Below are 13,764 nucleotides of genomic sequence, written 5' to 3' on the forward strand. Positions count from 1 at the left end.
CAGGGTTCAGGTTATTCGTGTGTCCTCACAAGGATAGAAGCACAAATGAAAGTGTGTGTTTTGTGTGTGAGAAAACGTGAAATTAAAGTCAATGAAAACAATTTCTTGCATGACGACTTTAAATTTGAATTTCTCCCCAAACGTTTTATTTTTCAGTTGAGCTTTTGTCTCTGAGTGGCGGCGGCGGCGGCGGCAGTCGAAAGTCTGCTCTCAGGTTTCATCATGTGTCCCCGAGCAGTTTGATGCAATCATACTTCTATAAACTCAGTAATGAGCTAAAGTGCCCGTCAGTGTTTCCCTCCGACTTTAAATTCATTTGAAGCTTCCCTCAAAGCCTCTGATCGTCTGCAGAGTTTAACCTGCAGCTGCATCTCCAACATGACACTGCACACTGTACAGTCACAGTCTCACTGCAGCCCCACAAATTACCTTCTCAAACAAATAAGACTGCATCCTCAATTACGTTTGGAGGGAAACGTGCTTTGTTGCGGATTACATTTGTCTGTGACGTATCACAAATACATTTGCGATGATAGTCGACGGAAGGCCGCCGCGAGTGATGTATTACAACGAGCGACGCGCAGAGCAGGTGACGGATCGAGCGACATTCAAGCTGCAGTGGGTGGAAATGGAGCATTGGACCATTTTTTTTTATAAAACGGTCACTATATCCTGACAGTAGTGCATGAGACAGGTAATCTGAAAAAAATGAGTTGTATGGGAATGTGATTTTGTAGGAGAAAGAGTTTCAGACTGATAGCTGATTGCATCAAATTCTGAAACATAAACATCAAATGTTTGACGGCTGGACGCCGTTTCTCAAAAAATGAACACATGAACATGAACTTAACTTTGTTTTCTTCATGTGAATCTATATTTTCTGTGTTTTATGGCCCTCAAGGCTCCTCGATACTAAAAGCTCTCACGGCAGAAAATCTAAATTACACCTCAGAAAAATTCAAACGTGTCTGTTTTCAGTCCAATAATGGTTTAATAAAAAAGTGTTTATGTGCAACACATGAGTTTATTTTGGACTTCCCTGCAGGAGCGTCGGGCTCACTTTTGTTCTCCAGCTGTGAGTTTTTCACACATATTTAACGTCTCAACAAACTTCAAAGGATTCATTTCATAATCGGTCCCCAATGAAACACGAGAAACTCTCATCTAATTACACAGATGTTTTGTGCATCACACATGAAATTTAGACAAGACAAAGTTTGAACAGGAAGCTGCTAAAGTTCATTTACTCAAATACTCATTTGAGGTACTTGTACTTTGAGTATTTTCTACTAATAACATCCACTTGAGGTCTTTGTCAGTTAAAGGTACTTCATTATAAACATTTAATTCAACTTGTTGATCATTTTGCAGGACGTATTTCTGTTATCATTGATATAAATAGGGTGGACAAAATAATAGAAAAACCTAAATTTCGTTCCCCAAACTTATTTCTACCAGATTCCAGGTGGGATGACGGATTAGAAAACGATACCAAAAGTTCACAAGTTCTTTCTCTCATTTAAACCACCCGTCACAATTGACATTAATTTTAATGAAATTTGTGGCTTATGGCCTTTTTAATTCCCGACAGCTCCTGGAGGATTTCACAGATAAACACCTGATTAAGTTGCTCGAACTCAGAAATCTCCAGAGAGCTTTTCTGCTGCAGATCAACTGTAAATTTCATTAGTTTTTAACTCGCTGGCTTCTTGGTTCAATCAAGGAGCTTCAGTGACAGAGAACACGACGGGCAATATTAATCCACATTAACACATCCTACCGCCGAACTGATGAAGAGTTATCAGAGTTTATGAAATCTGTTTGATGAGATTCCTGAAGTGTAATTTAGGGTCCGGTGAGCTGCTGTCAGGAACCGATCAGAGCTTCAGGATTTCACTCAAACATCAAGAAGTTCTGATCACAATGATCTAACGTTAATGAGGAGACGCTGTGTAGCTGAGTTTAGAGAAGTTAGTCATCTAATAGAAACAGGAATGAATCCATGACTGATAGTGAGTCCTATTTCTGAGGGTAGATTTAACAGATGAGGAGAGAAGACCGGGTCCAAGAAGAACTAGTGCTGTCAAAGTTAACGCAATAACGCAAATGAATTCTAACGCCACTAATTTCTTTAACACATTAATGTAATGTGATTTTTATGTTGTGGCGGGTTCAGTTTTAAAGCTAGTGGAGATACTGGTATCATATGAAACTATAAAACGTAAGGAATCCATTGGTACCAACCATGTCATACTAGCTTGTAGTGAAGGAGGTTAAATAACGCTCCAAACTTACGCTAAATTTTAGCGAGGAAAAACAATCATGGCCATTTTCAAAGGGGTCCCTTGACCTCTGACCTCCAGATATGTAAATGAAAATGGGTCCTCTGGGTACCCACGAGTCTCCCCTTTACAGACATGCCCACTTTATGATAATCACATGCAGTTTGGGGCAAGTCATAGTCAAGTCAGCACACTGACACACTGACAGCTGTTGTTGCCTGTTGGGCTGCAGTTTGCCATGTTATGATTTGAGCATATATTTTATGCTAAATGCAGTACCTGTGAGGGTTTCTGGACAATATCTGTCATTGTTTTGTGTTGTTAATTGATTTATAATAATAAATATATACGTACATACGTTTGCATAAAGCAGCATATTTGTCCACTTCCATGTTGATAAGAGTATTAAATACTTGACAAATCTCACTTTAAGGTACATTTTGAACAAATAAAAATGTGCGATTAATCTCGATGAAATATTTTAATCGATTGTCGGTCCTAGTATTTAACCCACGTAACGGTGAACCAGGAAAAAGAGCGTCAAACGCCGCGTAGGGAGGAGGTCGGGATGGATGGGTGGGTCTAATAACAGGACTTTTGTCGAGGTGATCGCTGTTCACGTCCCGTGTGAAACCAGAAATTGATTTATTTGTCACGTAACTTCCGTACTTAAGTTTCACCACTTCAGTAGTTATTTTAACTCAAACCACCATCTTCTCCTAAACCTAACTAAGTAGTTTTCTGTGAAGACGGAAGTTTATTTTGAAAAGACTGTATGCATGTAACGAGCGGAAATTGACACATGTTGCTGGACATTCGTAGGAGAACTCACGAAAAATGAGGAATATCATACAAACCGTTGTCCAGAAAGGCGCCACTTAATAAAATGTATTATTATTATTATTATACGTTGTAAAGGTAGGGAGTCACTCGTCTCTCTTGTTACCATGCCGGTAAATCTTATTGAATTATACTTTGGTGCTCATGGTTTCCATAAAATTAACTGAACCACTGAATTGTGGAGAATCTAACAGATCTAACGATGTGTAACACGTCCATATTGACAAAAGTTGCCCAGCGTTAAAGTTACCTGGCATCTAATTGAAGTTTTTCAGTAAGTACAGTATTTGAGTAAATGTACTTTCCACCACTGCTGTGTTGAATGAACTTCATCAGTAATCATGCAGGAAATAGAATCTATGATTTTTCTCACCGTGCAGCTCAGACATCTCGCCTTCATGCTGCTTCAGGATTGGCTGCGACCCTCCTGGTGACCGGTGGTCCTGGATGCTGATTGGCTGACAGGCTCCGTCCTCTCGGCTCTCCTGTTGCTTAGAGGAAAAAGAGCTGATTGAGTGTTTTTAAGTGAAACCCAGCGGAGAGAGAAGTGACTGAAGGTTTCAGGACTAATTAACCTGTCGGAGGATTAATTCAACATAAATCTGTCTGTGGGTTAAATCCATAAAACTGGAGTTAAACTCAGTGAATGAATCTGTTCTTACATTCAGAACATCCAGGCTGACTTTTTCAAAATGGCGGCTCCTCAGTTCTCTCCGGCGGCTGTGGATCTCCTCGTATTTCTCCTCAGCCAGCTTCCTGTAGAGACAGACACCAAGAACTGAGTCCACATGTGGTCATATCGACCGACTCCCCACCAGCCTCCACGCCTGGTACTTTCTTTTATATAACATTTACTTCGTAGACGGGTGAAAAAATACTGCAATTTACATCAACGCCAAAAAATAGCGTTCACTTTGTGGAGTCAGGGGTTACCCCAAAGCATGTTGGCGAACAGTGCAGAGAGACACCCGGACCAGAGGTGGAAGAAGTACTGAAGTAAAAGTAGTAATACCACAGTGTAGAAATACTCTGTTACAGGTAAAAGTCCTGCATTTAAAATCCTACTTTAGTAATAGTACAAGTATTATCAGCTACATGTAGTTAAAGTATTAGCAGTAAAGTACTATCAGCTTCTTGTAGCTTCTTGTAATATATTGAGAATATTTTGTTCATGTTTCTACATCCAGAATTATTTCGGGAAAATATGTTTTGTGTGTTTATTTATTAAAATTTCAGGTTCACCAGAAACTCCAGCAGCGACCAGCCCACCGCGTACAGACCCAGATCCAGCTTCGCTGCCACCTTCGACCTGCAGTCAGACCTCCGGCGGTAGGTGGAGAATGTGTAGAAGTGCTCTACAGTTGTAGCGTCGGCCCATTTGACCACGGAGATGAGAGTGACGGCCGGCTTGACCGCACATTACCACAATATGATAACGTTTCCTGTCCATGACAGATTTAGCATGCAGCTTTAGCCGTGATGTCTAGCTCTGCTTTCCCAAAGTGTTTCCATGCTTTACTGGATGTGTAGTGTTTACCACTTTGGATTTAAAATGGGAGGGTGCAGGTCGTATCCACGCAGACACTCCAATGTTTTATACTTTCTTGTTTCTGCTTTCTGCAGTTTGTTTTGGTTGGCGGATAATGGAACGGATATGACGTCACGTCACTCAGACTAAAACAATAAAAGCACTTTCTTCTACCTCCACATAGACTCAAATGAAGCAAATATATCGATTCTGACATTAAAAAATCTATTTCAAAATCGTAATATTGCGATACATAGGTGAATGACTTTTTTCCCAGCCCTACTCTATAATCTATTATTATTTCTACACCTCATGAGATGCTGTGTGTCAGGAGTAACTGTCAGTAATCTCCTCAAAATGATGCCGGAGTTCCTAAAGTTCTTCCATCCTCACATCTGGAGATGCCAGAAAACGATGATGTGATGTTAGAAATCGTCCTGTACGTCCTGTATTTGATTCTCTCTGTGAGCCATCAGTAAACCACTGGTCTGAGGTCAGTCTGTCTGTCCAGCTGTTTGAATGAACACGTTCAGGAAATAAAGTCCTGCAGAGACAGACTGTGTCCTGCTGTCGTCCTCTAATGTGATCAGTGTCTGATTGAATCAGCTCCGTCAGCCTCGTTCTGACGAGTCACAGCTGAGTCACACTTCATTATCCAGAATCCAACGTGTTTAACGGCCGCTCGCCACCACGAAACTCGATTAACATGACGGCTCTCAGGAGGCAATCCGACCACTTTCACACTGACACTTCACTGATTTAGAAATACTCTGGTACAAGTATTCACAACGGTACTTGAGTAAAAGTACAAAAGTATTAGCATCAAAATATACGTAAAGCACCATGGTTTAATGGGTGGAGGAAGAGGAGGAGGAGGACGGCGAAGAAGAGAGGGATGAGGAAAAGGAAGCAGAGGAAGAGGAGGAGGAGAAAGAGAAAGAGGAAGTGGAAGAAGAGGATCAAGAGGATCAAGAGGAAGAGGAGGGGAAGGACAAAGGGGAAAAGCAGGAAGAGTAAGTGGAAGAGGAGGATCAAGAGGAAGAGGAAGGGGGAGGATGAAGGGGAAGAGGAGGAAGAGGGGAGGTTGAAGAGGGGGGAAAGGAGGAAAAGGAGGAGAAGAAGAAGAAGAGGAGGGGAAGAGGGGGAGGAGGAAGAGGAAGAAGAAGAAAATGAGGAGGGGAGGACGTGGAGGAGGAGGAAGAAGAAGAAGAGGAGGGTGAGAACATGGAGGAAGGGGAAGAGGAAGAAAAAGAGAAGGAGAAGAAGAGGGGGAGGAAGAAGTGGGGGAGGATGAGGAAGAAGAAAAAGAGGAAGGGACGGAAAAAGAGGAGCGGGAGGAGGGGGATGAAGAGGAGGAAGATCAGGACGAAGAAGAAGAGGAGGGGTAGGATGAGGGAGAGGAAGAAGAAGAAGAAGAAGAAGAAGAGGAGGGTGAGAACATGGAGGAGGGGGAAGAGGAAGAAAAAGAGAAGTAGAAGAAGAGGGGGAGGACGTGGAGGAGGGGGGAAGAGGAAGAAGAAGAAGAAGATGGGGAGGAAGAAGCGGGGGAGGATAAGGAAGAAAAAGAGGAAGGGACGGAAAAAGAGGAGCGGGAGGAGGGGGACGAAGAGGAGGAACATCAGGACGAAGAAGAAGAGGAGGGGTAGGATGAGGGAGAGGAAGAAGAAGAAGAAGAAGAAGAAGAAGAGGAAGAGGAGTAGGGGGAGGAAGAGGAAGAATAGGAAGAGGAGGACGAGGAAGAGGAAGAGGAAGAGGAGGAGTAATGGTACGTGTCCACGGCCTGCGTCCTTGTCCACGCTTCCCATTCATTGTCTACTGTATGTAAGCAGCCGTGCAATGCATTCTGGTAGCATGGCGGCGCAATTCGAGAGGCAGGGCGTCACGTCGCCCGTTCCTCATTTGCGTAAAGTTTAGGTCTAGGCTACTTTATGCAAATCAGGGGCGTCGCCACCTCTGGAAACTCCCCAGAAACCTTTAAACTAACCGTTGTGGATCCAGAATAAAGACAGATTCATCAACACGGATTATTTCTACATAAAATGTTCTCAGAAACTCATTACGGTGAACTATTATCATGACATAAGAGAAGAAAGTTTCCAAACGAGCCGCCATGTTGGTTCTGGTTTCAAAGCTGGGAGCAGCAGCCCATGAGGGAAAGCGTTCGTCCAATCAGGAGCCTTGTGATTAGTGGCAGCCAATCAAGCGTTCAAAGCTGGGAAGTGAGACGATCCCTCGCCATAAAAAACGCCCCTGTGGACATGAGACTGTGTGTATATGTGTGTGTGTGTGTGTGTGCATGTATGTATATGTGTGTGGGTGTTTGTGTGTATGTATATGTGTGTGTGTGTGTGTGTGTGTGTGTGTATACGTGTGTGTATATGTGTGTGTATATGTGTGTGTATACGTGTGTGTGTTACCTGAGTCTCTTTGCCTTCTCGTCAGCAGCCTCCAGCTTCCGGAGCCTCATTCTCTCTCTGGGCGTCATCTTGTCGACCTCTGACCTCTCCATCAGCGTCTGCAGGTGAACCTTTGTCTGCCTGCAGACCACACACACACGCACACGCACACGCACACACACACACACACACACACACACACACACACACACACACACACACACAGTACTATTTTGAGGTATTTGTACTTTAATGAGTATTTCCATTTCATTTAACTGACAGATATAATTACTAGTGACTTAACAAAATAATAATTGACATAATATGTAGTAATCTTATAAAATACACTGTTGAAGATTAAACAGTTTTACTTGTGATGGAGTATTTTTACGTTGTTGTACTAGTACATTAACTGTAGTAAAGGATCTGAGTACTTCCACCACTGTTAATTAATGACTAAACTGCCAACATGGCCGCCGCCAACACAGCGGAGCTGTCTCACCTCTGTGTGTGTGTGTGTGTGTGTGTGTGCGTGTGTGTGTGTGTGTGTAGTGAAGGTGGATGAAACAACAGCGAGCGGTGTGTCTACACACACACACATACACACACACACACACACACACAGAGCTGGTTAACACTTGAACACAGCTCAGTTTTCTAATTATAGCAGCTGAGGAAGAGAAGCATAATGAAGAGGAGGAGGAGGAGGAGGAGGAAGAAGATGAAGGAGGAGGAGGATGAGGGGAAATGAGTAGGAGGAAGATGAGGAGGAAGAAGAGGAGGAGGAAGATGAGGAAGAAAAAGAGGTGGAAGGAGATGAAGAAGGATGAGAAGGAAGAGGAGAAGGCCGAGGAGAAATAGAAGTAGGAGGAAGAGGAGGAAGAAGAGGAATAGGAGGAGGAGGAAGAGCAGGAGGAGCAGGAGGAAGAGGAAAAGTAAGAGGAGCAGGAGGAAGAGGAAGATCATGAGGAGGAGCAGGAGGAGGAGGAGGAGGAGGAGGAGGAGGTGAAAGAAGATGAAGGAGGAGGAGGAAGAGGAGGAGGACAAGGATGAGAAGAAATAGGAGCAGGAGGAAGAGGAGGAAGATGAAGGGGAGGAGGGGGAGGAGAAGAAAAGGGAGGAAGAGGAAGGGCAATGAGAGATGTTGTAGGAGGAGAAAGATGAGGTGGTAGAAAAGAGCAACAGCAAGAAGAAAGAGTCTGAAAATGAGAGAAGATGAAGAGGAGGAGAAGGAAAGAAGGAAGCAGGAGAAGGAGAAGGAGGAGAAACAGCAATGTGAAGAGAAGGAAACAAGAGGAGGTGACCCAGGAATAAAAGGAAAGAGGAAGAACAGGATGTGGTGATGAAGAAAGAATGAAAGTGGAGGGAGAAAGATGAGGAGGTAGAGTTAGGATTAGTAGGAGTATAGTATGAGAAGGGAGGGGAAGAAGGGAGGGGAAGAAGAGAGGGGAAGAAGAGGAGGAAGAGGAGAATAAAGCAGAAGACAAAAAGGACGAAACAGGAATAAGAGGAGGAAGAGGAAGAGGAGGAGGAAGAGGAGGAGTCTTACATGTTCTTGGCGATGACTCGAGCATCTTCGTCTCCTCCTGATGACACAAACACAAACCTGTCCTTCATTTTCTGTAAAAGAGAAACTGATTATTAATAAAGTTTATTCAATAATTGTATCAAGTTCATCTCTGGGAAGCCAACAATGTCCTCATCACATAACATCATATATTATTATTATTATTATTATTATTATTATTTATTAGAATTATAATTTTTTCAGACTTTTTTTGAACATTTTTCTGACATTTTTTCAGAAATTTTCGGGACTTTTTCAAAATATTTTTTCAGAATTTTTTATTGGACATTTTTCTGAAATTTTTTAAGACAAAAACCCTCAAACAGTCACATATCTGGAGGTCAGAGGTCAAGGGACCCCTTTGAAAATGGCCATGCCAGATTTTCCTCGCCAAAATTTAGCATAAGTTTGGAGCGTTATTTAACCTCCTTCCTGACAAGCTAGTATGACCTGGTTGGTACCAATAGATTGCTTGGGTAAGGTTTTATAGATTCATACGATACCAGTATCGGACTTTCCTTCTGCCTTTTTCTTGGACATTTTTTGGGGGACTTTTTTCAGACTTTTTTTCAGACATTTTTGGGATATATTTTTCAAGCATTTTTCTGTTTTTTTAGCAGACTTTTTTTCTCTACCATTTTTCGAGCATGTCTCTGTCTTTTGTCCGGACTTTTTTTGATTTTTTTTTTGACCATTTTTCGGACATTTTTTTCTAACATTTTTTTAGACTTTCTTTTTCAGACTCACAGTCGCTGATTAAAGCTTAAATTTGTAGTGTTATTTAGCCTCCTCCAACAAGCTAGTATGACATGGTTAGTACCGATAGATTCCTTTGCTTTCATAGTTTCATATGATAGCAGTATCTTCACTCTAGCTTTAAAACTGAGCCCCCTACAACCTAAAAATCACAAGTTGCATTAATGTGCTTAAGAAATTAGTGGCGTTAAAACAAATTTGCGTTAACGCGTTAACTTTGACAGCACCAGTCATTATTAAAGAAAGGAGACCAATCACCAAATATGTCATTTATATGTACCCAAGACTGTCATTTGACTTTTCCCTTCATCCTCTGATAGTTCTGTGCACATCAATACAAGTAAAAGTTCAGTAAAACTAGATTTACACTAACATTTTTAGGACTAGAGCTTCCATCTTATCCCCCTTTAAGAAAAGTGGACCTGTACTCTCAGACTGAACAGATCGCGAAAGTAACCAAAGGAGAGTCTGCAGGTGTGCTCCGACTTCAGTCAAATATTTTTATACAATCATCCATTTAAAAAACTAGACATATTAAAGCTATGCGTCGCTCTGCTCTACCTCGGCTCTGTGAGTTCCTTTATCTACTATGGTCCTCAATTTATATATGATGAAATATAAACATGAAATCAAATCAGTTGGAGACATTAAACGGACCAATCGTCTTCCTCTGGTTTCCAAACGCTGGAACCTTCTCTGCTAAGATATCCCATAGTGCCGCGGTGCAGTAATGAATCCCATCAGCATAATGATATCTCAGCGGAAACCATGGCAACCAAGTCTGTAAATGTGTTATCTCTCTTCAGGTGCCCCGCGTATCCACACAGGAAGAGCATCCAGCCTTCAGCCGAGATTTATGACAAACTGTATGACAATAATATCCTGCACACACACACTCCTCACCTTATCTGTTACTATGTGTGTGTGTGAGAATGGATGAGGATCATTTCATACCACGGTTTAATGGGTAACAGGCGTGTGTGTGTGTGTGCGTGTGTGTGCATGATGCGTGAAATGGGTCAGCCTGCAGCCGCCAGTACATTTATGTATGTAGTAACAGAACACACACATGCTGCTGTATGGAACACAACAAGATCCACAGTCCACCTGCTTTCAGCGCCACCAGGAGTTTAACTAAACACACACTTCAGATCCATCATGTGTTAATTGAACGCCGTTGTGTCACATGTTCACGGCCCGACTGCCTTATGAAAACCCTCAGTAGTTAATGGAGATGAATTACAGTCCAAACCCTCCCACAACACGCCGGCGGGTTTGAAAGCCATTTTTTCTTTTTAAAGAAATCACCAAAATTACACCATTTATCACAGCCAGAAAAACAGAAATTATCATTGGATTTTCAAATTTCCGAGGGTCCTTGAATGAGTCATGTTTGACTAATGCTTCTGTCAGGGAACGTAACCAAATCCAAGCATAAATTGTGATATTTCATCAAAATCACTTCTACATGTCTCATTTAAAATTCCGCCAAAAATAAATCGTTTGCACAAACCAGATCCTGTAAAAAAAATGGAATTCTGCGCTCCTCAACTGGGAAGCTATGAATAACTGGGCTGAGACCAAAAGTCATGTGATAAAAATTCTGTGAAACTCGGACTGAACTGCAGGCTGTTTACACGGAGCTGTACTATATGAATATATATATCTTGCGGTGAAAAATGAGGCCACAGTGACTGGAGAGAAAAATGTTCTGTAACTACTTGGCGTTCGGAGGATTAAATCCTCATGTTTGATTTTGTGTTTGGCTGACAATAGGCCGCTCAGCTCTGCATCTGGTTAGTAGCTGAAATTCTACTTTTACAGTTTCATCCATTTCAGATATTGATTATGATTGTTATCAGGGCTGTCAAAGTTAACGCAATAATAACGCGTTAACGCAAATTCGTTTTAATGCCACTAATTTATTTAATGCATTAACACAACTTGTAATTTTTAGGTTGTAGCGGCTCAGTTTTAAAGCTAGAGTGAAGATACTGGCATCAACTATAAAACCTAATGAATCCATTGGTACCAACCATGTCATACTAGGTTGGTATGAAGGAGGTTTAATAACGCTCCAAACTTACGCTACATTTTGGCGAGGAAAAACATGGCCATTTTCAAAGGGGTCCCTTGACCTCTGACCTCCAGATCAGTGAATGAAAATGGGTTCTATGGGTACCCACGAGTCTCCCCTTTACAGACATGCCCACTTTGATAATCACATGCAGTTTGGGGCAAGTCATAGTCAAGTCAGCACACTGACACACTGACAGCTGTTGTTGCCTGTTGGGCTGCAGTTTGCCATGTTATGATTTGAGCATATTTTTAATGCTAAATGCAGTACCTGTGAGGGTTTCTGGACAATATTTGACATTGTTTTGTGTTGTTAATTGATTTCCAATAATAAATATATACATAGATTTGCATAAAGCAGCATATTTGTCCACTCTCATGTTGATAAGAGTATTAAATACTTGATAAATCTCCCTTTAAGGTACATTTTGAACAGATAAAAACTATTTTAAATTGATTGACAGCCCTAATTGTGAGTTAACTTGGCTTTGGACCAAATTGTAACATTATAATAAAAATACACTATAAATGCATCATAAAGAAATGTACACAAAAATAAATAAAAATATAACATATTTTCTGCAGCTTTGTTTTTTTTCTATTGCTCTTCACATGTGGTTTGGAGATTAAACTGAAGCAGATGTTTCTCCACAGTCAGCTCATCTGTTAAACAGCTGGACTCTGGATGAGCACACTCAGTGCTGTGCTGAAGTCTCTGAATGGTTATCGTTGTTAAATGACATGAAACAACACGTAAACAGCTCTAGAAGTTCTTTTCTCACAGAAATTTTAAATAACTAAAACATGATGTTTGTTAGAGTAAAAGCTGGTCAGAAACATATTCATGTGTTACGTGTTTAAAGTGTCCAACCTTCATGTTTTCCTCCATGAATGTGGTCTTGAGAAGTTCTGCACCTGACGGTCTGGATGCTGGTTGTTTCTGCAGCATCCTGGTTCACAAAACAACAGATCAGTGTCAGGAAGACTTCAACATCTGGGGAAATTTTTTTATCATCATCAGGGATTTTTCTTAACATTTCAAACAGGATCTGTGTCTTGTGTGCAGCAGCAGACCTGCACAAACCTGCAGTAATTAACTGAGACGGGTTACAGGGTCAAGAACCTGCGTTTATGTCCATGAAAGAAATACGTCTGAAGTGCATTTTATCCTCCGGCAGACATGACGGTGAACTTGAACATGAGACTGAAGTCTCTAAGTGAGAGGGTCGACGTTTAGATTCAGCCCATCTGTTCTGAGCTTCCTCTGAGGAGAACTTCATTATTTAATTATCGTTTCCTCCTCTGTGTTGAGCTCAGTAATTACTTGGATTTATTTCTTATTTGCATATTAATACATCAGAGTTGTCTTACTAAAAGGAGACAAACCCTCAGAGGTTTCACAGTAAAGTCCGTGTTGTCTCCTCCTCACCTCTGCATGACAGAGTTCAGGTCCTCAGAGTAGCTGGAGGGCAGCGTCGGGGTTTCTCCCTCCACGATCTTCATCACCACAGACAGGAAGTTTGGACCCTGGAAGGCGTGAGTCAGGGAGCACATCTCATGGAGGAGGCAGCCCAGAGCCCTGAAACACAAACACAGATATAAATGAATGTTCTGTACAACGACCACACATCTGAAGGAAAGAGAAGCTTCCTCGTCTATTTGTTTGTTTTTAACATCAAGACCTCCAGTCTGTCGCTCCGTTCTGCCACCACGTCAAACAACATATATTGATACGAAGTGAAAGTCAATTGTTTGTTCCATTGCAACATCAGCGCCCAGCAGCAAAGCTACTCTTCCGCCATTTTGGACTGAAAGCGACTACCGGACGCCAGTAAAACATCCGCCTACAAAGAGCCGTACAAAAAGTAAAACTAAATTATTTCTATTCTATTGTCATATTTAATGTCTCTACTGAAACGGTTTGTGTTGAACAATAAAAATATTATAAATATGCAAACTATTGTAACTATTTAATATGCATTTCCATAACCCATTTAGAACATAAACTATTTTTCGACAAAGGCAAAAAACACCTCACGTGAGTGGAAACTTTATTTTCCGCTGAATGAGACAGTTTTAGGTAACCAAAATGTTTTATTTAACTTTGATGAACTGAAAACACACTGTGAAAGGGTTCAAGTTGTAAGACGAAAACACGGACAACTCCCAGACCGGAAAACGCCATGGTAGCGACCTGTCAATCACAAGGTAGCTCCGTCCTAAAGCATCCCCTGCTTTATGGTCTATTTGACTCTAAATCGGACCATCATTTACTAAATGAACATCATGCTGTATTGAAGAAGACTTGAAACTAGCGAT

General features: G+C 41.6%; 1 protein-coding gene across 7 annotated transcripts in view; it reads right to left on the reverse strand.

Moving 5' to 3' along the window:
- nek11 (NIMA-related kinase 11) overlaps positions 1-13,764 on the reverse strand; it is a 65,055-nt gene that overhangs the window by 24,807 nt on the left and 26,484 nt on the right. For 6 of the 7 annotated variants that reach the window (XM_037783577.1, XM_037783580.1, XM_037783581.1 and 3 more), the window contains 6 exons: positions 12,875-13,024; positions 12,317-12,395; positions 8,596-8,666; positions 7,068-7,187; positions 3,785-3,878; positions 3,496-3,613 (listed from right to left, as the gene is read on the reverse strand). In XM_037783577.1, coding sequence (XP_037639505.1) covers positions 3,496-3,613; positions 3,785-3,878; positions 7,068-7,187; positions 8,596-8,666; positions 12,317-12,395; positions 12,875-13,024 — 632 coding nt within the window. The remainder of the gene's footprint in view (positions 1-3,495; positions 3,614-3,784; positions 3,879-7,067; positions 7,188-8,595; positions 8,667-12,316; positions 12,396-12,874; positions 13,025-13,764) is intronic. The other variant, XM_037783576.1, reaches the window with a different exon arrangement.

The sequence above is a fragment of the Sebastes umbrosus genome, chromosome 11 (genome assembly GCF_015220745.1).
Source record: "Sebastes umbrosus isolate fSebUmb1 chromosome 11, fSebUmb1.pri, whole genome shotgun sequence".
In the NCBI taxonomy this organism is placed as follows: Eukaryota; Metazoa; Chordata; class Actinopteri; order Perciformes; family Sebastidae; genus Sebastes; species Sebastes umbrosus.